Source organism: Anomaloglossus baeobatrachus, chromosome 7, assembly GCF_048569485.1.
Source record: "Anomaloglossus baeobatrachus isolate aAnoBae1 chromosome 7, aAnoBae1.hap1, whole genome shotgun sequence".
In the NCBI taxonomy this organism is placed as follows: Eukaryota; Metazoa; Chordata; class Amphibia; order Anura; family Aromobatidae; genus Anomaloglossus; species Anomaloglossus baeobatrachus.
Window position 1 is genome coordinate 237,609,986 of NC_134359.1, and position 25,284 is coordinate 237,635,269.

The 25,284-nt window shown below is 52.4% G+C and overlaps 1 protein-coding gene across 2 annotated transcripts in view; it reads right to left on the reverse strand.

The window, feature by feature from the left end:
* RRN3 (RNA polymerase I transcription factor RRN3) overlaps window positions 1-25,284 on the reverse strand; it is a 127,210-nt gene that overhangs the window by 34,788 nt on the left and 67,138 nt on the right. For both annotated transcript variants that reach the window (XM_075317978.1, XM_075317977.1), the window contains exons 12-14: window positions 1,615-1,745; window positions 1,314-1,444; window positions 972-1,156 (exon numbers count right to left, since the gene is read on the reverse strand). In XM_075317978.1, coding sequence (XP_075174093.1) covers window positions 972-1,156; window positions 1,314-1,444; window positions 1,615-1,745 — 447 coding nt within the window. The remainder of the gene's footprint in view (window positions 1-971; window positions 1,157-1,313; window positions 1,445-1,614; window positions 1,746-25,284) is intronic.

Consider the following 25,284-nt stretch of genomic DNA (forward strand, 5'->3'; position numbering starts at 1 on the left):
ACAGTGTTGCCAATGTATGTAAAGCGCTGTGGAATTAATAGCGCTATATAAATAAAATTATTAATTATTATTATTATTATTAGTTAGGGAGTGAAATCCTGCTGACGGGCTTCCTTTAAAAGGGAATCTGTCACCACTTTTTTGGCTATAAGCTGCGGCCACCACCACTGGGCTCTTATATACAACATTCTAACATGCTGTATATAAGAGCCCAGGCCGGGTGTATAACATAAAAAAAAACCTTTATAATACCTAACGGTCGTGCGGTGGGCCTTATGAGCGTCTCCGTTCTCCGGTTCCGGTGCTCCTTTAATCGCTCATCTTCGTCCTCTTTCTGAAGCCTGGGTGCATGACCCGTCTACGTCATACACACTCGTCGGTCCTGCGCAAGCGCACTACAATACTTTGATCTGCCCTGCTGAGGGCAGATCAAAATGCGCCTGCTCAGGACCTGAATGCCGGTGAGTGTGTATGACATCGGACGCGCCATGCACCGCGGCTAGAGAAGAACAAAGATGGCCAAAAGAGGCGGCACCGCCACCGGACAACGGAGACGCCCATAAGGCCCACCGCACGTCCGTTAGGTAAGTATTATAAAGTGTTTTTTATGTTATACCCCCGGCCTGGGCTCTTATATACAGCATGTTAGAATGCTGTATATAAGAGCCCGGTGGTGGTGGCCGCAGCTTATAGCCAAAAAAAGTGGTGACCGGTTCCCTTTAAGGGTGCAGTCACATAGCTGTATAACACGGACGACGATCACATTGCAATAATTGGACTGGCTGGCGGCTCTTCTGACCAGAGCGTGAGAGCATGTATTTCTATGCAGCTGACACGTTCAGGTCAGGAGAGCCAACGGACAGTCTGAGCATTGCGATGTGATACTGGGACGAGTTATATGGCCGTGTGATTGCGCCCTAAAGCTGATCGTGCTGACAAATGTCATACATACATTATAACTGGACACAAACCTTTGCGCAAGTCTCCATCTAAAAGATGCTTATGTCGGAAAATCAGTGTATAGAAAATGGCCTGGCAAGCAGCGTAGAAGGGTCCATGGAAGGTAATGTAGCAGAAAGCCCTGCTTCCGGCATCCTGATTATCTATGTAGCCATGGAGCCAGTTCACAAGGAGATCAAGGCAAGCCTTTACCGTTCTGGAGAATACACAGATGTTGGTGGAAAATAATTATGCAAGGATTCATTTTTAATTAATTAATGCTAAGTAAATAACCCAGAAAATAATGGAAAAATATACAAAATTTCCTAAAATCTCTTTGTTACCTCTCTGCGGTCTATAAACTGAACACTTACACCACAGGAATAAACTTGGCTCGAGCCAGAAAGCTTCCAATATAACTCGCGGCAGTCTGTCTGATAATCGGGGCATTGTTGGGATTTTGCAGCTTTTTCCAAAGATGTTCCAAAAATGCTTCTGCGAGTCCCTGCATTCAATATGAAGATAGTATATCATATAATTGTGATACCATGCTCATAAAATGAATGTGGCATGAATAGCCCGTATAACAGAGTTTGGGGGTGATCCTTATGTCACAACCTGCAAAATGTAAGAAGCCCACTTGTAGAATTTGCATTAAGAAGATACAATACTCACCAGCTTGAAGCTGCAAATGTAAAAAATGGCAAACTGCACATGACAGGACGCATGGGTCGGTAAGATCAGCTTGTCAAATACGGCCAGCAGATCTTTGTATAAATCCTTTGCTTTATTAAGATCAAAGCTCCCTGTAAGACACAATCATTATAGTGTTCATTCTTCCGTTAGACACTTCAATAACTTATTACAGAAAACAAATTCTAACCACCAAATAGTCCCCCATTAAACATTAAGACAAAGAAGAATTGTGAAATCGTTCCCGCAGTTACAGAGTGAGTTTCCATTACCGGCGTCCGGCTGGCTCCACTACAGTCAATTAAAACATGCGATTGCAGCCCAAGCGGCTAAACAAAGTGTGGCCATACAGACTGACCTGGTACTGGACTATGTGTGTAAGGGGGGAGGAAGCACTAAAGGGATCATTTCTGGCACGTATAAAGATATACTACATACCTTTCTTTTAGACTACCCACTTAAAACTAAATCTAAATGGGAGGAGGAAGTTGGGCCGATAACGGAGGAGGTGTGGGAGAGTATCCTGGAGTATGTACCTAAACTCTATGAGCGAACCGGCCAGACTATCTCACCTATACGTGATTCACCGGGTATATAGGTCTCCCTTACTGATGTTTAAAATGGGGTTGAGAAGGAATTCGGATGTCCAAGGTGTCAGGGATCTGACGCAGGTATTTTTCACATGATGTGGTCTTGTCCGAGACTGGTCTCCTTTTGGACTAAGGTTATCCACAAGATAGGAAGAACATATGGGTGTGTCCTTCCCAGGGAACCATTGCTATGCATATTGGGATATGTTGAGGAGCTTGGGGTGGAAAATAATATAAAAATTGCCATTGCTAGGCTGCTGTATGCGGCAAGAAAGCTAATCGCCAGGTCCTGAATTAAAAAAGACCCCCCCGACCAGGGGAGAGTACATTAAAAGGGTGAAATGTATTCTTCAGCTGGAACAGGGAGTGTATGAAAGAAGGGGGAATGTTAAAATGTTTGAGAAGCTATGGTCTCCTTGGCTGCAATGCGAATAGGACGAGTGATGGACCAGTAAACTGGTCTGGGATCGGGATAGCCGTCGGAGACCTCTGATGTGTGTGTTTTGTTTTATTTGTGTTACTAGTTGTTCCTCCTGCACATCGGGGTGAACGGGATGGTTGCTATACTACAGTTGGAGGGTATTCTGAGTGTGTACTAAATGGGATGTAGTATCGGGGAGAAGTGTTGCTGCCGGGGTGGGGGAGTTAAAGGGGTAATAGATGTGATAAACTTAATTTGGATGCCTATTTGTTATTCTGTTGTATGTATTCTGTTTTAATAAAAAAGTATCTGATTTAAAAAAAAAAAAAAAAACAAAACATTAAGACAAAATAATACACAACTCACAAAAAGTTAGGGATATTTGGCTTTCGGGTGAAATTTCAAGATGATCCTAAAATGCCCTCTAACCTTTTGAGGTGACCTTCTCTAATCTTTTGGATGCCCATGTCCATCTGTTCAATATTTTAGGACTTTTTGCACAACTTGAAGCAAAAAAGAGAATTTTGTTTACTTACCGTAAATTCTTTTTCTTATAGTTCCGACATGGGAGACCCAGACCATGGGTGTATAGCTTCTGCCTCCGGAGGACACACAAAGTACTACACTAAAAGTGTAGCTCCTCCCTCCGAGCATATACACCCCCTGGATGACAAATCTAACCAGTTTAGTGCAAAAGCTGAAGGAGGACATCCACCCATAAGTAGAGACAGAATTAAACCCGGAATAACCGCAACCTCTGTCTACAACAACAGCCGGTGAAAACACACGGAACAAGAACTGCCAACAGGCAACAGGGAGGGTGCTGGGTCTCCCATGTCGGAACTATAAGAAAAAGAATTTACGGTAAGTAAACAAAATTCTCTTTTTCTTCATCGTTCCTTATGGGAGACCCAGACCATGGGACGTCTCAAAGCAGTCCATGGGTGGGAAATAAACAGAAACTGAGAAGTAGGCAAAACCTAACTGCACAAATGGGCGACAGCCGCCTGAAGGATGCGTCTGCCCAAGCTCGCATCTGCCGAAGCATGAGCATGCACTTGGTAGTGCTTCGAAAAGGTGTGCAGACTAGACCAAGTGGCAGCCTGACAAACCTGCTGAGCCGTAGCCTGGTGCCTGAAAGCCCAGGAGGCACCAACAGCTCTGGTCGAGTGCGCCTTAATCCCTGGCGGAGGGGGCACCTGAGAACATTGGTAGGCATCGGTTATGGCCGACCTAATCAACGAGCTAGGGTCGGTTTAGAAGCCGAGAGACCCTTGCGCTGACCCGTGGTTAGCACAAAAAGAGAGGTGCACCGCCTAAGAGCGGCGGTGCGTGACACATAGATTCGGAGCGCCGACACCAAATCCAAAGTTTGCAACGCTTTCTCAAAGCGATGCACAGGGGCCGGACAAAGGGAAGGCAATGAAATGTCCTGGTTAAGGTGGAAAGGAGACACCACCTTAGGGAGAAAGTCCGGAGTCGGACGGAGAACCACCTTGTCTTGGTGAAAAACCAAAAAGGGTGACTCCGAAGAGAGTGCAGCCAAATCAGAGACTCTCCTGAGAGAAGTTATGGCCACCAGAAAGACCACTTTCTGAGAAAGTCGAAACAAAGGAACCTCCCTAAGAGGCTCAAAGGGGGGTTTCTGTAAGGCCGTGAGGACCAGATTAAGGTCCCAGGGATCCAAAGGCCGCCGGTAAGGTGGAATGATGTGAGATGCGCCCTGCATGAAGGTGCGCACCTGGGCCAGTCGGGCGATACGCTGCTGGAACAACACTGACAGAGCCGAGACCTGTCCCTTGAGGGAATTAAGAGATAGTCCTAGCTGCAGACCGGACTGTAGAAAGGACAGGATGGTCGGCAAAGAAAACGGCCAAGGAGCATGGCCGGAAGAGCGACACCAGGACAGGAAAATCCTCCAAGTCCTGTGGTAAATCCTGGCCGAGGAAGACTTCCGAGCCTGAGTCATGGTGGAGATGACCTCGGAAGGGATGCCTGAAGCCGTCAGGATCCAGGACTCAAGAGCCACGCCGTCAATCTGAGAGCCGCAGAATTCTGGCGGAAAAACGGACCTTGAGAGAGAAGGTCTGGGCGGTCCGGGAGATGCCACGGCATTTCTACGGACAGACGGAGCAGGTCTGGGTACCAAGCTCGCCTGAGCCAGTCTGGAGCAATGATTATAACCCGACGGCCCTCCATTCTGATCTTGCGCAGGACTCTGGGCAAGAGAGCTAGAGGGGGAAACACGTATGCCAGACGGAACTGGGACCAATCTTGAACCAGTGCGTCCGCTGCAAAGGCCTGAGGATCGTGGGAGCGAGCCACGTAAACCGGGACCTTGTTGTTGTGCCGGGATGCCATTAGATCCACTTCCGGGGTGCCCCACTTGCGGCAGATTGACCGGAACACTGCCTGATGCACAGCCCACTCGCCGCTGTCCACTGTTTGACGGCTGAGATAATCTGCCTCCCAGTTTTCCACGCCTGGGATATGGACTGCGGATATGGTGGACTTGGAGTCCTCCGTCCACTGCAGGATGCGTTGAACCTCCAACATTGCCAGGCGGCTGCGAGTCCCGCCCTGGTGATTGATGTAGGCAACTGCTGTCGCGTTGTCTGACTGGACTCGAATGTGCTTGCCCGCCAACAGGTGGTGAAAGGCTACGAGAGCTAGGAGCACAGCTCTAATTTCCAGCACATTGATCGAGAGGACTGATTCGGACGGAGTCCAAATGCCCTGTGCTCGGTGGTGGAGAAATACTGCTCCCCAGCCGGAAAGACTGGCATGCGTGGTGAGGATCACCCAGGACGGGGTCAGAAAGGAGCGTCCCTGATACAGAGAGAGAGGCCGAAGCCACCACTGAAGAGAACTCCTGGCTTGTGGCGACAGAGCCACCAACCTGTGCAAGGAAGAAATCCGCTTGTCCCAACAACGGAGAATGTCCAGCTGCAGAGGACGCAGATGGAACTGGGCAAAGGGAACCGCTTCCATTGACGCCACCATCTGACCCAGCACCTGCATAAGGTGCCTGATGGAGTGACGGCGGGGCCTCAACAGAGAGCGCACCGCCAGATGGAGGGACTGCTGTTTGACTAAGGGCAGCTTGACAAGTGCCGGCAGAGTTTCGAATTGCATCCCTAGGTACGTGAGTTTTTGGGTCGGGGTCAGAGTGGACTTGGGCAGATTGACAAGCCACCCGAATTGAACAAGAGTGGCGAGAGTGAGCGAGACACTCCGCTGACAGTCTGCGCTGGATGAAGTCTTGACAAGAAGGTCGTCCAGGTAAGGAATTACTGCCAACCCCTGGAAGTGCAGGACCGCAACCACTGCTGCCATGACCTTGGTGAATAGTCGAGGGGCCGTGGCTAACCCGAAGGGGAGAGCCACGAATTGGAAATGTTCCTCTCCGATTGCAAAATGTAGCCAACGCTGGTGTGAAACTGCAATTGGCACATGCAGATAGGCATCTCTGATGTCGATGGATGCCAGGAAATCTCCTTGGGTCATTGAGGCAATGACTGATCGCAGAGACTCCATGCGAAAATGCCGCACCTGAACATGCTTGTTGAGAAGCTTGAGATCCAGGATGGGCCGGAAGGAACCGTCCTTTTTGGGGACTAGGAAGAGATTTGAATAGAAACCTCTGAACCGTTCCCTGGCGGGAACCGGCACAATTACTCCGTTGGCCTGCAAGGATGCCACGGCCTGAGAGAAGGCGGCGGCCTTGGAGCAGGGGGGAGTTGACAGAAAAAATCTGTTTGGCGGGCTGAAAGAGAACTCTATCCTGTAGCCGTGGGAGATGATATCCCGCACCCACTGGTCGGAGACGTGTTGAAACCACACGTCGCCAAAGTGGGAGAGCCTGCCACCGACCAAGGACGTTGCTCGCTCGGCCAGATAGTCAAGAGGAGGCTGCCTTGGTGGCAGCAGCTCCTGCAGACCCTTGTGGACGCGGCTTCTTGCGCCAGGTGGGCTTCTGGTCCTTGGCCGAGTTAGTGGACGAGGCCGAGGGTTTAGAGGATGACCAGTTAGAGGAACGAAAGGAACGAAACCTCGACTGGTTCCTGCCCTGGACAGGTTTCCTGGCTTTAGTCTGTGGCAAGGAAGTACTCTTCCCGCCAGTAGCCTCCTTAATAATTTCATCCAGCTGTTCACCGAACAGCCTGGACCCAGCAAATGGGAGCCCAGCAAGGTACTTCTTTGAGGAAGCATCCGCCTTCCACTCACGAAGCCACAAGATCCTGCGGATAGCGAGGGAATTGGCGGAGGCCACCGCAGTGCGGTGAGAGGCCTCCAGCATGGCAGACATGGCGTAGGCTGAAAAGGCTGAAGCCTGGGAAGTTAAAGCAACCAATTCAGGCATAGAGTCCCTAGTGAGGGTATGCATCTCCTCCAGAGAAGCAGAGATGGCTTTGAGAGCCCACACTGCTGCAAAAGATGGGGAGAACGAGGCCCCTGTCGCCTCATAGACAGACTTGGCCAGGAGGTCAACCTGGCGGTCAGTGGGATCCTTGAGTGAGGTGCCATCAGCCACAGATACAACTGTCCGGGCTGAGAGTCTAGACACCGGAGGGTCCACCTTTGGTGAGAGAGCCCACTCCTTGACCACCTCAGGTGGAAAAGGAAAACGGTCATCAGAACCATGCTTAGGAAAGCGTTTGTCAGGACAGGCTCTGGGCTTGGACACAGTGGCCTGAAAACTGGAGTGGTTAAAGAACACACTCCTTGGTCTCTTAGGCAAAGTAAACTTGTGCTTTTCTGCCAGAGAGGGTTGCTCCTCTGATACTGGCGGATTGAGGTCCAGTACAGTATTAATGGACGCAATCAAATCACTAACATCTGCATCCCCCTCAGTCAGATCAATGGGGCACATAGAGGTAGCGTCCGAGCCCCCAGTAAAGACATCCTCCTCGTCCTGCGAATCGGCTCGTGAATCGTAGCCGCGGGACGAGGAAGGAGAGGGGTCCCTGCGTTTCCTTTTAGGAGGACGGGGTCTGGGAGCAGATGAAGAATCCTCTGTGAGCTCTGGAGAGCGAGCCGAAGCAGCAGAGGCACCCTGTGAAGGGGGCTGATGCATGCTCAGCAGAGTCCGGGACAGCTCTCCCATGGAGTCAGCAAAGGACTGGGAGATAGACTTAGTAAACAATTCTACCCAAGCCGGGGGTTCAGCCACCGGGGCCGGAGCAGCCTGAGGGACCACTGGGGAGACTCCAGGCTGAGGCACCACCATGTTAGAGCAGGCATCACAATGAGGATATGTGCTCGGTTCAGGCAGTACGAGCTTACATGCAGTGCATATTGAGTACAGCCTTGCAGCCTTGCTCCTAGTGTGAGACATGCTGCTGAGGTGGGGGCTCTGCAGTAAGAACACACTCCTTCAGAATGACCCCCAGAGAGTGTATAATAAAGTCCACAACCAGAGGTTGTGGCTTACCAGACCGATTTGTGTGCCCTCCGGATCCCACAACTCAGACCCCCTGACAGGTTGCAGAGATGCAGCAGCCAGCGCCGATCAGTGTGAGAACGCTGATAAAATGGCGCCGGAGTGAGGAGGGGGGCGGGGCCTAGTCCAAGAGCGGGAACCGGAGGGCCAAGGGGATATACAGGGGAGGGAAACATCTCCTCAGAGAGGAGTGTCCTCCCCTCTGCTGAACGGCCGGTGGGCGGCGCCGCACTGTCCCTCTGCATGACTGACATGCAGGGGCAGTGAAACCGAAAGTAGGCCGCAGCTGAAGCCGGGGACTAAATTTTACAGTGCGGTCGGCGAGCAGGCACCCTCGGCGCGGTTCTCAGGGGAAACCCAGAGAACCGGCCGGAAATGTCACCAAAATAACTAACACACTCTCCCCAACAATAAAAAATGCAAGGGACCCCCTGACAATAACGTCTCAAATACTTAGCTTGAGAGACGCAGGGCCAGGTCCCTGAGGGATGAGTGGTCCGTCCGGCAGGGTCCTGAGAGGGCTGCGGATGGAGACCGGTCTCCTGCAAAGCAGTGAGAACCGTGCTGGCTCCCACTTCAAGCCAGAGCCCGAGGGATGGTGAAGGAGCGCGGCATGTAAAGGCTCCAGCCTTGAAGTCAACCTTAACAGCACCGCCGACACAGTGGGGTGAGAAGGGACATGCCGGGGGTCCAGCTTGGACCCGCTTTTCTTCCAACTCTTTAAAATCAAAAATAAAAAAAACAGATGAAAATGCATGTGTGATCATCCTGAACACAAAGCATTGAACTGGCTAGATTTGGTCATCCAGGGGGTGTATATGCTCGGAGGGAGGAGCTACACTTTTTAGTGTAGTACTTTGTGTGTCCTCCGGAGGCAGAAGCTATACACTCATGGTCTGGGTCTCCCATAAGGAACGATGAAGAAAAGCCCGTCATTTCGGAGGGGCACGGGGAACCCTTCGTTGGGGAAGGAAGGTGCTCTTGCCCCCTGTTGCGTCAGAGATGATCTTGTCCAGGTTTTCTCCGAAGAGTCTGGCACCAAAGAAGGGAAGACTGGTGAGAGACTCGTTCCACGCCTTAAGCCACAAGACTCTGCGGATTGCAGAAATGTTGCCGGCTGCCAGTGCCGCAGAAGCAGCGGAGTCGAGGGACGCAGCGACTAGATACTTTCCTGCATGGGCGATCTGGTCTGCCAGCTCGGGGCCGGGAGCTTCAGCCACGATACCGCGCCTAAGAAGCTTTGCCCAGGCGGAGAGAGCCTTGGAGACCCAGGTGGATGCAAAGGCTGGAGTGATGGCGGAACTGGAGGCTTCGAATGCCGACTTGGCCAGGGATTCTATGGTCCTGTCTGAAGGGTCTTTAAGGGAAGCGCCATCAGAGAGCGGCAATGTGGTACTAGATGAAAGGCGGGAGATCGGGGGATCCACTGACGGAGACGCTGACCACTTCTGAAGGAGTTCCGGTGCAAAGGGGTAAAGGACTTGTGCCCGTTTGCGCTTCTGGAAGCGCTTGTCGGGATGCTCCCATTGTCTAGAGAAAATGTCCTCAAATTCTCTATGGTTGCCAAAAGTTCTTGGCAGTTTCTTGGCCCTTTTGAAGGGGACCGACTGACTGGTAGGAGTCGGATCTACATCCTTCACCTCTAGGGTCTGGTTGACGGCGATAACCAGACTGTCCATCATGCTGGTCAGCTTGGAGATATGGTCTGAGTCCAGATCGGAGTCAGAATCAGGGTCCTGATCCGAATTCGGGGCAGTCGCAGATGAGGCAGGAGATAGAGAGCGTATTGCTCTGGAGGCCGTGGAGGGGTCAGGAGAGCTGGAGGACGATCCCGAGAGAGACCGCTTCCTAGACCTCTTGTGCGTCTGGCTCTGCCGGTCTGGTAGCGCTGCGGGCTCGGACTCACTCTGGGACACCGGAGGGACTCAAGAGGAGGAGATGGGCAGACGCTCTATGGCTGAAACCAAGGTTTGAGATACCTTGGTCAGGTTGTCCACGGACCGTGAGAGGGCTGCAGCCCACTCAGGTGTGGGTGCCGAGTCCTCGTTACGGGCGGTGGGGGGCTCCGTAGTAGTCATGCTAGGGGTGCTGCAGGCTTGGCAGATGGAGGAGGACTGCCCTGCGGGAAACTTCTTTAAACAAGAAGTGCAGGCGAAGTGAAGTACTATGGCCTGTGGCTGAGAGCGGGTCGCTCTTGTGCTGGACATGGGACAGAAGAGAGAGAGGGAGAGAGATGAGAGAGTCAGGGGAAAACAGACAGGAGGGGATGCCAGGTGGATGAGGTACTGGGGAAGGAGCTGCCTCCCAGTGGCAGGGCTTACCCAGATTCTGGCGTCCTGTGTGTGAGCTGGCTCTGTGTGCAGGCGCTGTGTCCTGTTCCAGTTTCCAGGCTGAGGGAGCAGAGGTGGGGGCTCCGAGGAGCTGCACGGACGTGAGGCCGGTGGCTGCACGTGGAGCGTGTCTGCCGCACAGGGAGATCGCAGGGCAGTGATGGCGCTGCTGAGTGCCCGGGCCGGAGGAGGAGCAGGAAAAGAGCGCGCAAAAAACGGCGCGCAGGTGAGAAAAAAGAGAATTTTGTTACTTACCGTAAATTCTTTTTCTTATAGTTCCGACATGGGAGACCCAGACCATGGGTGTACAGCTTCTGCCTCCGGAGGACACACAAAGTACTACACTCAAACGTGTAGCTCCTCCCTCCTAGCATATACACCCCCTGGTAGCCAGTCCTAGCCAGTTTAGTGCAAAAGCTGAAGGAGGACATCCACCCACAAGTAGAGACAGAGCAAAACCCGGAACAACCGGAACCTCTGTCTACAACAACAACAGCCGGTGAAAACACACGGAACAAGAAACCTGCCAACAGGCAACAGGGAGGGTGCTGGGTCTCCCATGTCGGAACTATAAGAAAAAGAATTTACGGTAAGTAACAAAATTCTCTTTTTCTTCATCGTTCCTTATGGGAGACCCAGACCATGGGACGTTCCAAAGCAGTCCATGGGTGGGAATAAACAGAAAAACTGAGAAGTAGGCGAAACCTAACTTCACAAATGGGCGACAGCCGCCTGAAGGATGCGTCTGCCCAAGCTCGCATCTGCCGAAGCATGAGCATGCACTTGGTAGTGCTTCGAAAAGGTATGCAGACTAATCCAAGTGGCAGTCTGACAGACCTGCTGAGCCGTAGCCTGGGCTTGAAAGCCTAAGAGGCACCGACAGCTCTGGTCAAGTGTGCCTTGATCCCCGGCGGGAGAGGCACTTGAGTACACTGGTAGGTATCGGAAATGGCCGACCTAATCCAACGAGCCAGGGTCGGCTTAGATGCCGAGAGGCCCTTACACTGACCAGTGGTCAGCACAAAAGAGAGGTGCACCGCCTAAGAACAGCGGTGCGAGACACATAGATCCGGAGCGCCCGCACCAGATCCAGAGTATGCAACGCTTTTTCAAAGCGATGAACAGGAGCCGGACAAAAGGAAGGCAGGGAAAATGCCCCGGTTAAGGTGGAAGCAGCAACCTCCTTAGGGAGAAAGTCCGGAGTCGGACAGAGAACCACCTTGTCTTGAAGAAAAACCAAAAAAGGGGTGACTCCGAAGAGAGTGCAGCCAAAACAGAGACTCTCTTGAGGGAAGTTATGGCCACTAGAAAGACCACTTTCTGTGAAAGTCGAAACAAAGAAACCTCCCTAAGAGGCTCAAAGGGGGGTTTCCGGAAGCCGTGAGGACCGGATTAAGGTCCCAGGGCTCCAAAGGCCGCAGGTAAGGCGGAATGATGTGAGATGCGCCCTGCATGAAGGAGCGCACCTGAGCCAGCCGGGCGATACGCCGCTGGCACAACACTGACAGAGCCGAGACCTGTCCCTTAAGGGAATTGAGGGATAGTCCTAGCTGCAGACCGGACTGTAGAAGGGACAGGAGGGTCGGCAAGGCAAAAAGGCCAAAGGATACTTCCGAGCTCGAGTCATAGTGGAAATGACTTCAGGAGGGATACCAGAAGTCGTCAAGATCCAGGACTCAAAAGCCACGCCGTCAATCTGAGAGCCGCAGGATTCTGGCGGAAAGACGGACCTCGTGAGAGAAGGTCTGGACAGTCCGGGAGATGCCATGGCACCTCTACGGACAGATGGAGCAGGTCAGGGTACCAAGCTTGCCTGGGTTAGTCTGGAGCAATGAGAATGCCACGACGGCCCTCCTTTCTGATCTTGCGCAGGACTCTGGGCAAGAGCTAGAGGGTGAAACACGTAAGACAGACGAAGCTGGGACCAAACTTGAACCAGTGCGTCTGCCGCAAAAGCCTGAGGATCGTGGAGCCACAGTTTGACGGCTGAGATAATCTGCCTCCCAGTTTTCCACGTCTGGGATGTGGGCTGCGGATATGGTGGACTAGGAGTCCTCCGTCCACTGAAGAATGCGTTGAACCTCCAACATTGCCAGGCAGCTGAGTGTCCCGCCCTGGAAGTTGATGTAGGCAAACGCTGTCGCGTTGTCTGACTGGACTCGAATGTGCCTGGCCGCCAACAGATGGAGAAAGGCTTAGAGAGCTAGAAACACAGCTCTGATTTCCAGCACATTGATCCAGAGGGCTGATTCGGACAGAGTCCAAGTGCCCTGCGCTCCATGGTGGAGATATACTGCTCCCCAGCCGGATAGACTAGCATCCTGGTGAGGATCACCCGGGACGGGGCCAGGAAGGAGCGTCCCTGAGACAGAGGGGCCGAAGCCACCACTGAAACGAGCCCCTTGGAAGGAGGAAGCCCGCTTGTTCCAACAGCGGAAAATATCCAGCCGCAGAGGACGCAGATGTAACTGGGCAAGGGAAATCACTTCCATTGACGCCACCATCTGATCCAGCACCTGTATTAGGTGCCTGATGGAACGACGTCGACCGCCAGCGGAGGGACTGCTGTTTGACTAAGGGCAGCTTCACAAGTGCCGACAGAGTCTCGAATTGCGTCCCTGGGTACGTGAACTTCTGGGTCGAAGTCAGAGTGGACTTGGACAGAATGACAAGCCACCCGAATTGGTTAGAGTGGCAAGAGTGAGCGAGGCACTCTGCTAACAGTCTGCACTGGATGAAGCCCAGACTAGAAGGCCGTCCAGGACAAAAGGATCACTGCCAACCCCTAGAGGTGCAGGACCGCAATCACAGCTGCCCCGACCTTGAGAATACTCGAGGGGCCGTGGCAAACCCCAAGGGAAGAGCCACGAATTGGACCACTCCGATTGTAAAACGTAGCCAACGCTGGTGTGTAACTGCGATTGGCACATGCAGATAGGCATCTCTGATGTCGATGGATGCTAGGGAATCTCCTTGGGTCATTGATTGATCGCAGAGACTCCATGCGAAAATGCCGCACCTGAACATGCTTGAGAAGCTTGAGATCCAGGTCGGAAGGCACCGCCCTCTTCGGGGACTAGGAATAGATTTAAGCAGAAATCTCAGAACCGTTCCCAGTCGGGAACCGGTACAATTACTCCATTGGCCTGCAAGAATGCCACGGCCTGTGAGAAGGCGGCGGTCTTGGAGCAGGGGGGAGTTGACAGAAAAAAATCTGTTTGGCGGGCTGGATAGAATTCTATCCTGTAGCCGTGTATCCCGCACCCACTGATCGGAGACGTGTTAAAACCATACGTCGCCAAAGTGGGAGAGCCTGCCACCGACCAAGGACGTTGCTGGCGTGGCCAGATAGCCAGGAGGAGGCTGACTTAGTGGCAGCATCTCCTGTGGTCTTCTGAGGACGCGGCTTCGTGCGCCATTTGGGTTTACGATCCTTGGCTGAGCTAGTGGACGAGGCCGAGGGCTTAGAGAACGATCAGATGGAGGAACGAAAAGAACGAAACCTCGACTGATTCCTGCCCTGGACAGTTTAGGTTTGTGGCCTGGAAGAACTCTTCCCGCCAAGAGCTTCCTTAATAATTTCATCCAGTTGTTCCCGAATAGTCTGGTCCCAGCAAAAGGGAGCCCAGCAAGGAACTTCTTTAGAAGCATCTGCCTTCCACTTCCGAAGCCACAGGAGCCTGCGGATAGCGAGGAAATTAGCCGAGGCCACCGCAGTGCGGTGAGAGTCTCCAGCATGGCAGACATGGCATAGGATGAAAAGACTGAAGTCTGGAAGTTAAGGCAACCATTTCGGGCATAGAGTCCCTGTGAGGGAATGCATCTCCTCTAGAGAAGCAGAGATGGCTTTGAAAGCCTGCACTGCTGCAAAAGGTGGGGAGAACGAGGCCCCTGCCGCCTCCATACAGATTTGGCCAGAAGGACAACCTGGCGGACAGCAAAATCTTAAGTGAGGAGCCATCAGCCACTGATACAACGGTCCGGGCTGAGAGTCTAAACACCGGAGGGACCACCTTTGGTGAATGAGCCCACTCCTAGACCACCTCTGGTGGAAGGGGAAAACTGTCATCAGAACCACGCTTTGGGAAGCGTTTGTCAGAGCAGACCCTGGGCTTGGTCACAGTGGCCTGAAAACTGGAGTGGTTAAGGAACACACTCCTTGTTCTCTTAGGCAAGGTAAACTGGTGCCTTTTTGCCAGAGAGGGTTGCTCCTCTGATACTGGCGGATTGAGGTCCAGTACAGAATTAATGTACAGTGGGATCCTTAGAGAGGTGCCGTCAGCCACTGATACAACTATCCGGGCTGAAAGTCTAGACACCGGAGGGACCACCCTTGGTGAATGAGCCCACTCCTTGACCACCTCTGGTGGAAGGGGGAAACAGTCATCAGAACCACGCTTTGGGAGCGTCTGTCAGGACAGGCTCTGGGTTTGGTCACAGTGGGCTGAAAACTGGAGTGGTTAAGGAACACACTCCTTGTTCTCTTTAAGGTATACTGATGCCTTTCTGCCAGAGGGGGATGCTCCCCTGATACAGGCGGATTGAGGTCCAGTACAAATATAATGGACGCAATCAAATCATTAGCATCTGCATCACCTTCGGACAGATCAATGGTACATGAAGCAGCGTCCGAGCCCCCAGTAAAGACATCCTCCTTGTCCTGTGAGTCAGCTCGTGAATCAGAGCTGCGGGACGGGGAAGGACAGGGGACCCTGCGTCTCCATTTTAGGAGGACGGGGTCTGAGACCAGATGAAGAGTCCTCTGTGAGCTTTGCTGAGCGAGCCGCAGCAGCAGAAGCGCCCTGAGAAGGGGGCTAATGCATGCTCAGCACCACCGGAGCCGGAGCAGCTGGAGGGACCACTGATGAGCCTCCAGGCTGAGGGACCACTGTGTTTATGTGCTCGGTACAGGCAGTACGAGTCTACATGCAGTGCATATTAAGAACAGCCTTGCAGCCTTGCTCTGATGTGAGACCTGCTGCAGAAGTGGGGGCTCTGTCCAGAATGACCCCAGCAGAGTATATAAACAGAGAATATAAGCAGCTGCACAACTGGAGGTTGTGGCTTGCCAGACCGTTTAACATACATTTCTGTGCCCTCCAGTCCCCCAGCCTAGGCCCCCATTTGTCACAATGTGGTATCTCTGTGCCTATGCAGACATTGAGAACGCTGAGAAAATGGCGACCGGAGCGAAGAGAGGGGGCGGGGCCTACTCTGAGAGCGGGCAAATGAGGTATACAGGGGAGGGAATCTTTCCTCAGTGAGGAGTGTCCGTTCCCTGTGCTGAACAGCCGCTGGGCGGAGCCGCACTGTCCATCTGCATGACTGACATGCAGGGGCAGTGAAACCGAAACTAGGCCTCAGGCGAAGCCGGGGCCTAGATTTAAACATGCGGCCAGCGTGCAGGCACCATCGGCGCGGTTCTCCAGTGAAAACTGGAGAACCGGCCGGAAATGTTAACACAGTCATATAACACACTCTCCCCAATATATAAAGTACAAGGGACCCCTGGAAAGACCACTTTCTGTGGTAAAAACTTCTCAGTACTTAGCTTGTGAGACGCAGGTGCCAGGTCCCTGGGAGGTGAGCGCTCCGTCCGGCAGAATCCTGAAAGGGCTGCGGATGGAGACCGGTCTCCTGCAAAGCAGTGAGAACCGTGATGGCTCCCACTTCAAGCCAGAGCCCCAGGGGATGGTGAAGGAGCGCGGCATGTGAAGGCTCCAGCCTTGTAAAATCAACCTTAACAGCACCGCCGACACAGTGGGGTGAGAAGGGACATGCCGGGAGTCCAGACTGGACCCGCTTTTCTTCCAAATCTTTGAAATCAAAAAAATCAAAAATCAAAAATCAGAGAATGCATGTGTGTGTGACCTCCTGAACACAAAGCATTGAAACTGGCTAGGACTGGCTACCAGGGGGTGTATATGCTAGGAGGGAGGAGCTACACGTTTGAGTGTAGTACTTTGTGTGTCCTCCGGAGGCAGAAGCTATACACCCATGGTCTGGGTCTCCCATAAGGAAGGATGAAGAAAAAACCTGCAGGGATTGGCCGGGAGAGAGGAGGCCCGTGGTTGGCTGGAAAAGGGCGCGCAGAGGCCTGCTGTGACTGGCTGCTGGAGCGGGCGGGCCTGCTGGAAGCGAGAGCTCAAGCGATAGGCTGGCCGGGAGGGGGCGTGGCCGAACGGGAGCTAGGCCAGAGGGAAGCCGGGGGCTAAATTTTGAGGTGAGGCCGCAGGGGGAGCCGTGGACAGCGCCAAGGACGGGATCGGGACTGTGGAGGGAGCAGAGCGTACTGCCTGCCTGGGGGGAGCTGACCCGGGGTAAGGGGAGCTAATTCTATGGATCATCATTTAAAAATTTTTTTTTTTTTTTTTTTTTTTTTTTAACGGAGCCCCCCATGACCCGGGACAAGGGATGGGTACCTGTCCCGGTGGCTGATAGTCCTCCTTGGCTTGATCCTGGCCTCCTGGGAAAGACATAGGGAGACGGGTATCTTCCAGTGATTTTTCGTCTCCCCTCCCTGATCAGGCCGGCTGTGGAAGGCGAGCGTGCAGGGGGAGGGGGGCAAGGACCATCCGCCTGTCCCTCTGTCCGGATGCCCCCCAAACAGTCTTGAGAGTGTTAGGAGGGTAGGGTCCTGCCAGACAGGCACGGAAGACAACGGAAGTGGCGGACGGACCCCACTTCTGTGCGACCGGCCTCTAGGGGGGAGAGCAGGGTGAGCGATTACACCCTGTCGCCCGACGAGCTGTGTCTGAAACGAAAAAGCAAAAGATTAAAAATACAAACCTGAGGGGCTGGGAGCAGCCCCAAGTGTGTCCACCTCCTATGGGCACTAAGCTTAAACTGAGGAATGATTGCCAGTTGGTGGGTGTATACTGCGTAGGAGGAGTTTACCTTTTTTTGCTTAGTGTCGCCTCCTAGTGGCAGCAGCATACAACCCATGGTCTCTGTGTCCCCCAACGAAGCGATAAAGAAACCACTTATATCAGCGTGCTACATGTTCTGCAAGGGTGCCTGATCACACAACCAGGCACAGGCATCAGTCTTGCTTTATGAGGGACCAGAAGGCCTTAGTGCTGTTAGTAGATGAAAGTCAGTTCACGCTGAGCAAAAATTATTGCCACCAACGATGTTGGAGAAGTCAAGGAGAATGCTATGCATCAGCCACTGTCACCAGACGAGCCTTTGGTGGTGGTGTGGGCAGGTGTGTCTAGTCAGTACAGAACTGCCTTACACTTTATGAATGGAACAGTGATAGCCCCTACTACTTGAATACCATTATTAATCCAGTCATTGTGCCGCTGCATGACCAACACAGGCCTAATTTATTCTTCATGGGCCACAATGCTCCACATCATCTAGGTCACATCATTAGGGAAGGGCTGCTGGAGACTGGGGGAACTTAAATGGAGCAGCCTGAACTTTCTCTAGACCGGAATCCTTTAGAAAACCTATGGGATCAGCTGAGTCATCATGTAGAGGCCTTAACTCTGTACCCCAGAACCTCAATGACCTGAGAGCTGCCTTCAAGAAGAGTCTTGGCAAACAATAACTCCACTTGTGACCAGCATGAGACATCGTTGTCAAGTTGTAATTGATACCTAAGGCCACGTGAAGAGTTATTAAGATGTTGACAGTTTTTTGGAGGATATACCCACCACTATTGCCTTTTGTTTCAATAAGTTGTTTGAGAAGAAATTACCACTGCATGCTTCTAATTAAATGTCCTACTTTCATGATAAAATATCACTATAGTGGGAACTGTTTACGTCTTTCATAAATTTCACCCAAAAGCCAAATATTACTAACTTTTTCAAGTAGTGAATATTCGGTATCACCTAGTTCAAGAAAAAAAAAAAAAAGATCAAAAGAAGGGAATTTTGTTTACTTACCGTAAATTCCTTTTCTTCTAGCTCCAATTGGGAGACCCAGACAATTGGGTGTATAGCTATTGCCTCCGGAGGCCACACAAAGTATTACACTTAAAAGTGTAAGGCCCCTCCCCTTCTGGCTATACACCCCCAGTGGGATCACTGGCTCACCAGTTTTAGTGCCAAAGCAAGAAGGAGGAAAGCCAATAACTGGTTTAAAGACCAATTCAATCCGAGGAAACATCGGAGAACTGAACCATACCACATGAACAACATGTGTACCCGAAAAAACAGAAAAACCCCGAGAAAACAGGGCGGGTGCTGGGTCTCCCAATTGGAGCTAGAAGAAAAGGAATTTACGGTAAGTAAACAAAATTCCCTTCTTTTTCGCTCCTAATTGGGAGACCCAGACAATTGGGACGTCCAAAAGCAGTCCCTGGGTGGGTAAAAGAATACCTCGTGATAGGGCCGTCAAACAGCCCTTTCCTACAGGTGGGCAATCGCCGCCTGAAGGACTTATCTACCTAGGCTGGCGTCTGCCGAAGCGTAGGTATGCACCTGAAAATGCTTGGTAAAAGTATGCAGACTCAATCAGGTAGGTGCCTGACACACCTGCTGAGCCGTAGCCTGGTGCCGTAATGCCCAGGATGCACCCACGGCTCTGGTAGAATGGGCCTTCAGCCTTGAGAGAACCAGAAGCCCAGTAGAACTGTAGGTTTCAAGAATTGGTTCCTCGATCCCCCGAGCCAGGGTGGATTCAGAAGCTTGCGACTGTTTACGCCGACCAGCGACAAGGACAAAGAGTGCATCCGGGTGGCGCAGGAGCGCCATGCGGGAAGTAGAACCTGAGTGCTCTCACCAGAACCAACAGATGCAAATCCTTCTGAAATTGATGGACTGGACGAGGACACAAAGAAGGTGAGGTGATATCCTGATTGATATGAAAGTGGGATACCACCTTAGGGAGAAATTCCGGAATCGGACGCAGAACTACCCTGTCCTGGTGAAGGACCAGGAAGGGAGATTTGTATGAGAGCGTTGCTAGCTCGGAAACTCTCCTAAGAGACGAGACCGTTACTAGAAGGCCACTTCCCGAGAAAAGCGGGAAGGGAGACCTCTTTCAAAGGCTCGAAAGGCGGCATCTGGAGAGCAATTAGAACCTTGTTCAGATCCCAGGGCTCTAACGGCCGCTTGTACGGAGTGCTGAGACGACAAACTCCCCGTAGGAACGTGCGTACCTGAGGAAGTCGTTTCTGAAAAAATACAGATAGCGCTGAGACTTGTCCCTAAAGGGAACTGAGCGACAACCCTTTTTCCAACCTAGATTGCAGGAAGGAAGGAAACATAGACGATGCAACCGGCCAGGGAGAAACACCCTGCGCCGAGCACCGAGATAAGAATATCTTCCACGTCCTGTGGTAAATCTTGGCGGACGTTGGTATGCTAGCCTGTCTCATGGTGGCAACCACGTCCTGAGGTAATCCTGACGACACTAGGTTCCAGGACTCAATGCCACACCATCAGGTTGAGGGCCGTAGAATTCAAATGGAAGAATGGCCCTTGAGACAGCCAGTCTGATTGGTCTGGTAGTGCCCCCGGTTAGCCTACCGTGAGGCACCACAGAACCGGGAACCACAACATCCTCGGCCAATCTGTAGCGACGAGGATGGCGCGGCCGCAGTCGGTCCTGATCTAGCGCAGCACTCTGGGCAACAATGCCAGAGGTGGCACATAAGGTAGCTGGAACTGCGACCAATGCTGAACTAAGGCGTCTGCCGCCAGAGCTCGATGATTGTGAAACCGTGCCATGAAGCTGGCACATTGTTGTTGTGCCGTGACGCCATTAGATCGACGTCCGGCCTCTGTCAGCGGCGCCAGATCTCCTGAAACCCGTCCGGGTGAAGAGACCATACCCTTTCGGCCACACCCCGGCGACTTAGGAAGTCAGCTTCCTAGTTTTCCACGCCTGGGATGTGAACTGTGGATATGGTGGATGCCGTGTCTTCCACCCACATCAGAACCTGCCGGACTTCCTGGAAGGCTTGCCGGTTGCGCGTTCTTCCTTGGTGGTTGATGTATGCCACCGCTGTGGAGTTGTCCGACTGAAGTCGGATTTGCTTGCTGTCCAGCTGCTGTTGGAAGGTTTGTAGGGCAAGATACACTGCTCTGTGTTCAAGAACATTGATCTGAAGGGTGGACTCTTGCTGCGTCCACGTACCCTGAGCGCTGTGGTGGAGAAAAACTGCTCCCCACCCTGATAGACTCGCGTCTGTCGTAACTATCGCCCAGGATGGGGATAGGAAGGACCTTCTTTTTGACCATGAGGTGAGAAGAAGCCACCACCGTAGAGATTCCTTGGCCGCCTGAGAAAGAAAGACGACTCTGTTGAGGGAGGTCGACTCCCCGTCCCATTGGCGGAGAATGTCACATTGTAGTGGACGCAGATGAAACTGCGCGAAAAGAACTGCCTCCATTGCTACCATCTTACGTAGGAAGTGCATGAGGCGTCTCAATGTGTGCGACTGGTTCTTAAAGAAGAGATTGCAGCCCGTAGTGAATGCTGTTTGTCTAGCGGAAGCTTCACTATCGCTGAGAGAGTATGAAACTCCATGCCTAGATATGTTAGCGATAGGGTCGGGGTCGGATCTGACTTCAAAAAGTTGATGATCCACCCAAAACTCTAGAGAGTCTCCAGCGCAACGTTCGGGCAGTGTCGGCATGTTTCCTAAGAGAGTGCCTTGACAAGTAGATCGTCTAAATATGGGATCACAGAGTGACCCTGAGAGTGCAGGACTGTGACTACTGCTGCCCTGACCTTGGCGAAGACCAGTGGGACTGTCGCTAGCCGGAAGGTAGAGCTACGAACAGAAGGTGTTCGTCTCCTATAACGAAGCGTAGAAACGCTAGTGCTCTGGATCAATCGGCACGTGTGGATAAGCATCCTTGATGCCTAATGATGCTAGGAAATCTCCTTGGGACATTGAGGCGATGACATGGCGGAGGGATTCCATCCGGAACCGCCTGGTGTCCACGAGCTTGCTGAGCAGTTTTAGATCCAGAACGGGACGGAACGGCCCGTTCTTATAGGCACCGCAAATAATTTGGGGTAAAAACCGTGACCTTGTTCCTGAAGAGGGACGGGGGTCATCACTCTTTCTGCCTATAGAGTGCACCCTGTTTGCAGAAGAGCAGCGGCTCGGCCGGGAGGTGGAGAAGTTCTGAAGAATCGAGTTGGAGGACGAGAAGTGAGCTCTATCCTGTACCCGTGAGACAGAATGTCTCACACCCAACGGTCATTGACCTATGGCAGCTAAATATCGCCAAGGCGGGTGAGCCTGCTACCGACCGAGGATGCGGAGAGAGGAGGCCGCAAGTCATGAGGAAGCCGCCTTGGAAGCGGGTTTTCAGACTGTCTCTTTTTTGGGCGTGACTGAGCCCGCCAAGGATCTGAGCTCCTCTGATCCTTTTGAGTCCACATTGGACGAGGAAAAATGGGACCTGCCCGAGCCTCGAAAAGACCGAAACCACGACTGCCTCCTGCTCTGTTGGGGTTTGTTGTGTCCGGGCTGAGGAAAGGATGAATCCTTACCCCTGGACTGTTTAATGGTTACATCCAAACGCTCACCAAACAGTCGGTCAGCAGAAAAAGGCAACTGGTTAAGCACCCTTTTTTGGAAGCAGAATCTGCCTTCCATTCACTTAACGAGCAGACCAGGCTCTGCTTAAAAACACGGAGCAGCGGAGGCTACTGCCGTACGGTTCGCAGAGTCTAGGACAACCTGAATCGCGTAAGAAACAAATGCAGACATTTGAGAGGTTAAGGATGCCACCTGCGGCACAGATGTACGTGTAACCGTGTCAATCTGTGTAAGACAAGCTGAAATAGCTTGGAGTGCCCCAAGGGTGAGAATGCTGGAGCCAACGGTGCGCCGACAGTCTCATAGATGGATTTAGACCAGAGATCCATCTGTCTGTCAGTGGCATCTTTAAGTGCAGCTCCATCTCCCACTGCAACTATGGATCTAGCTACAAGCCTGGAGATTGGAGGATGCCGCTTGGGACACTGGGTCCAGTCCTTGACCACGTCAGGGGGCAGGGATAACGTGTATCCTAAGCCGTTTGGAGAAGCGCATATCTGGATAAGTGTGGTGTTCCTGGACTGCCTCTCTGAAGGCAGAGTGGTCCAGAAAAATACGTGAAGCTGACTCCTCCACTGGAGGAGCTGGGTGAGAAATAACCAACATTCTATTGATGGACGCTATAAGATTATTCACTATGGCGTCACCATTAGGTGTATCCAGATTGAGAGCGGTCTCAGGATCAGAATCCTGAGCCGCTACTTCCGCCTCATTACACAGAGAGTCCTTCTGCTAGGACCCTGATGAAACCGAGGGCCGCTCATAGTGAGCCCGCTTAGGCTGTCTGGGACTGACGTCTGTGCAGAGCCGTGACTCTGGGATGCGTGTGACATTCCCGGAGCTGTTAGTTGTTCACACTGAGGGGGGCCATGGATCAATGATTCAACAGTGCCCATGTTGTGAGAGACATGTCCGGACTGCTAGGCTTCTAGTATCATAGCCATAGTCTCAGAAAATCTGTCAGTAAATACTGCAGACACCGTCCTCATCCTCTGGCCATTAGCAGAGACTCCAGCTGAGTTGGATATAATGGGGGTCTATGTAACCTGCCGGCCGTATAGCCGTACATGCTGTACCGGCTGCATAGAAAAACATGTGGTTCTGCACCTTTGTTTTACACAGAGAATATGCTGATAACTCCTCCGCACAATTCAGGAGGGTATATACAACGTGCGACCAAACAGTGCAATGTATATAGTACAAGCATATCTATAAGTGCACTTCTGCACTAGTGGGGTTAGCACCACAGGTGCTGCTTAACGCCTGTTGCAGCGATTGTGTGACTATCAGAATGCCAGGGTCTTCCACACTTGTCTCTGTATCGTACAGAAACTGACACTAATGGCTACCGGCGTCCTGTGTAGAGAAGGAAGCCGTGGGCGTGCCTGAGAAAGTGCGGGAATCCGGTTTCACAGTGCACACAGTGAGAGGGGTGGAGTATGCAAAACATACTCCAGCTCTCAGCGCTGCTGTGCTATGCAGCGTCACGCCCCTACCCTGACTGTCAGGCCTGTGGGCGGTAACGAAGGGAGACTAGGCCCAGAAGCCGGGGACTCGAGTTAATAAGCGCGGCCGGCATATCAGTGCTGGCCGGCGCGGAAGTCCCCGGCGCACCACAAATCCCAGCGGCGCCTTAAATAAAAATGGCAGCGGCGGTTAGCGCAGTAGTCACCCAATACACTAACACACCCAGCAACGCTGTGGTGTGCGATGGCACTAGTGCGGACAGCGCCGCTGTCCCTGGCGCACTAACACACCCAGCAGTGCTGCCGTGTGTCTGCGCGGTCCCCACAGGGACACAGAGTACCTCCATGTAGCAGGGCCATGTCCCTGAAGATACTCCGCTCCATGTCCAGCAGATACCAGGGGCTGTGGATGGAGCACGGTCTCAGTGCCTGGAGACCGATAGAATCCCACTTCACCCAGAGCCCTGTAAAAAGGGATGGGGAAGGAAGCAGCATGTGGGCTCCAGCCTCCGTACCCGCAATGGGTACCTCAACCTTAACAAACACCTCCGACATGAAGTGGGGTGAGAAGGGAGCATGCTGGGAGCCCTGTATGGGCCCTCTTTTCTTCCATCCGACATAGTCAGCAGCTGCTGCTGACTAAACAGTGGAGCTATGCGTGGATGTGTTGCCTCCTTCGCACAAAGCACAAAACTGGTGAGCCAGTGATCCCACTGGGGGTGTATAGCCAGAAGGGGAGGGGCCTTACACTTTTAAGTGTAATACTTTGTGTGGCCTCCGGAGGCAATAGCTATACACCCAATTGTCTGGGTCTCCCAATTAGGAGCGAAAAAGAAAGGTGGATAATTATTTAACCCAGACAGATAAAGCTTAGTCACTGCAGTCCGTTAATAAATTACCGTATTTTTCAGATTATAAGATGCACTTTTCCTCCCAAAAATTTGGGAGGAAAATGAGGGGTGTGTCTTAAAATCCGAATATAGCTTACGGGGGGAGGAGGGCTGTCTGTGCAGCTGTGTGTGCAGGTGACTGGGTGCATGCAGACGGCCAGGTGCGTGTCGCTGTGTGTGGCCGGCCGGGTGCCTGTCGTGCCGGTGGCCAGGTTCCTCTCTGTCCCGGCTGCCTCTCTTTGGGGATAGGCGGCCTGCTGACTGCCAATCTGTGCGGGCGGGCGGTTGGCTGTGCGGACTGCGGTAGCTGTGCGGCAGGTGTCCCAGTCTTACTGTGGTCCCGGTTTCAAATTATGGCGCCGGGAGTCAGTGCGTGCGCAGATGGAGCTCTTGGATGAGCGCTCCATCTGCGCACGTGCCGCTCCGGGCGCCATCATTTGAACTGGGACTCCGGACAGACTGGGACATTCAATGCACCGGCCTGCTCCACCACTGACACCACTGACCTGCCGCTGTCACTGACCCGACGCTGACACCACTGACCCGCTGCCGCCACTGACCCGCCGCTACCTTTTTTTATCTCTAAATTTGGGGTGCGTCTTATAATCCGGTGCGTCTTATAAAACGAAAAATATGGTAACTCAAAATGATAACAAAAACTTCAACTCGCCATATAAAAATGTGTCACACAGTTCATTAGATGGTGAGATAAAGTTTAAGTGCACAAACCAAAATACACAGTGGACTGGTAATCTCCACTGTCATGTTATGCCGTGGTTTTTCCCTGCCAATTTCAGTTTTTCCACTGTTAAAATCTGCAGAAAAATTATTTTTTGCAGCTGATTGGCCCTGTGCAGCCAGACCCTTATAGGAGTATTCCAGTCGGAGCAAGTGAACACCTATGTACTGGAAAGTTGGTAGTTGTTACATTAGTGTGGGGCAAAGACGACAGCACGGAAGAGTTGAATGGACCAGCAGATGTTACCTGCCGCTCCACTCA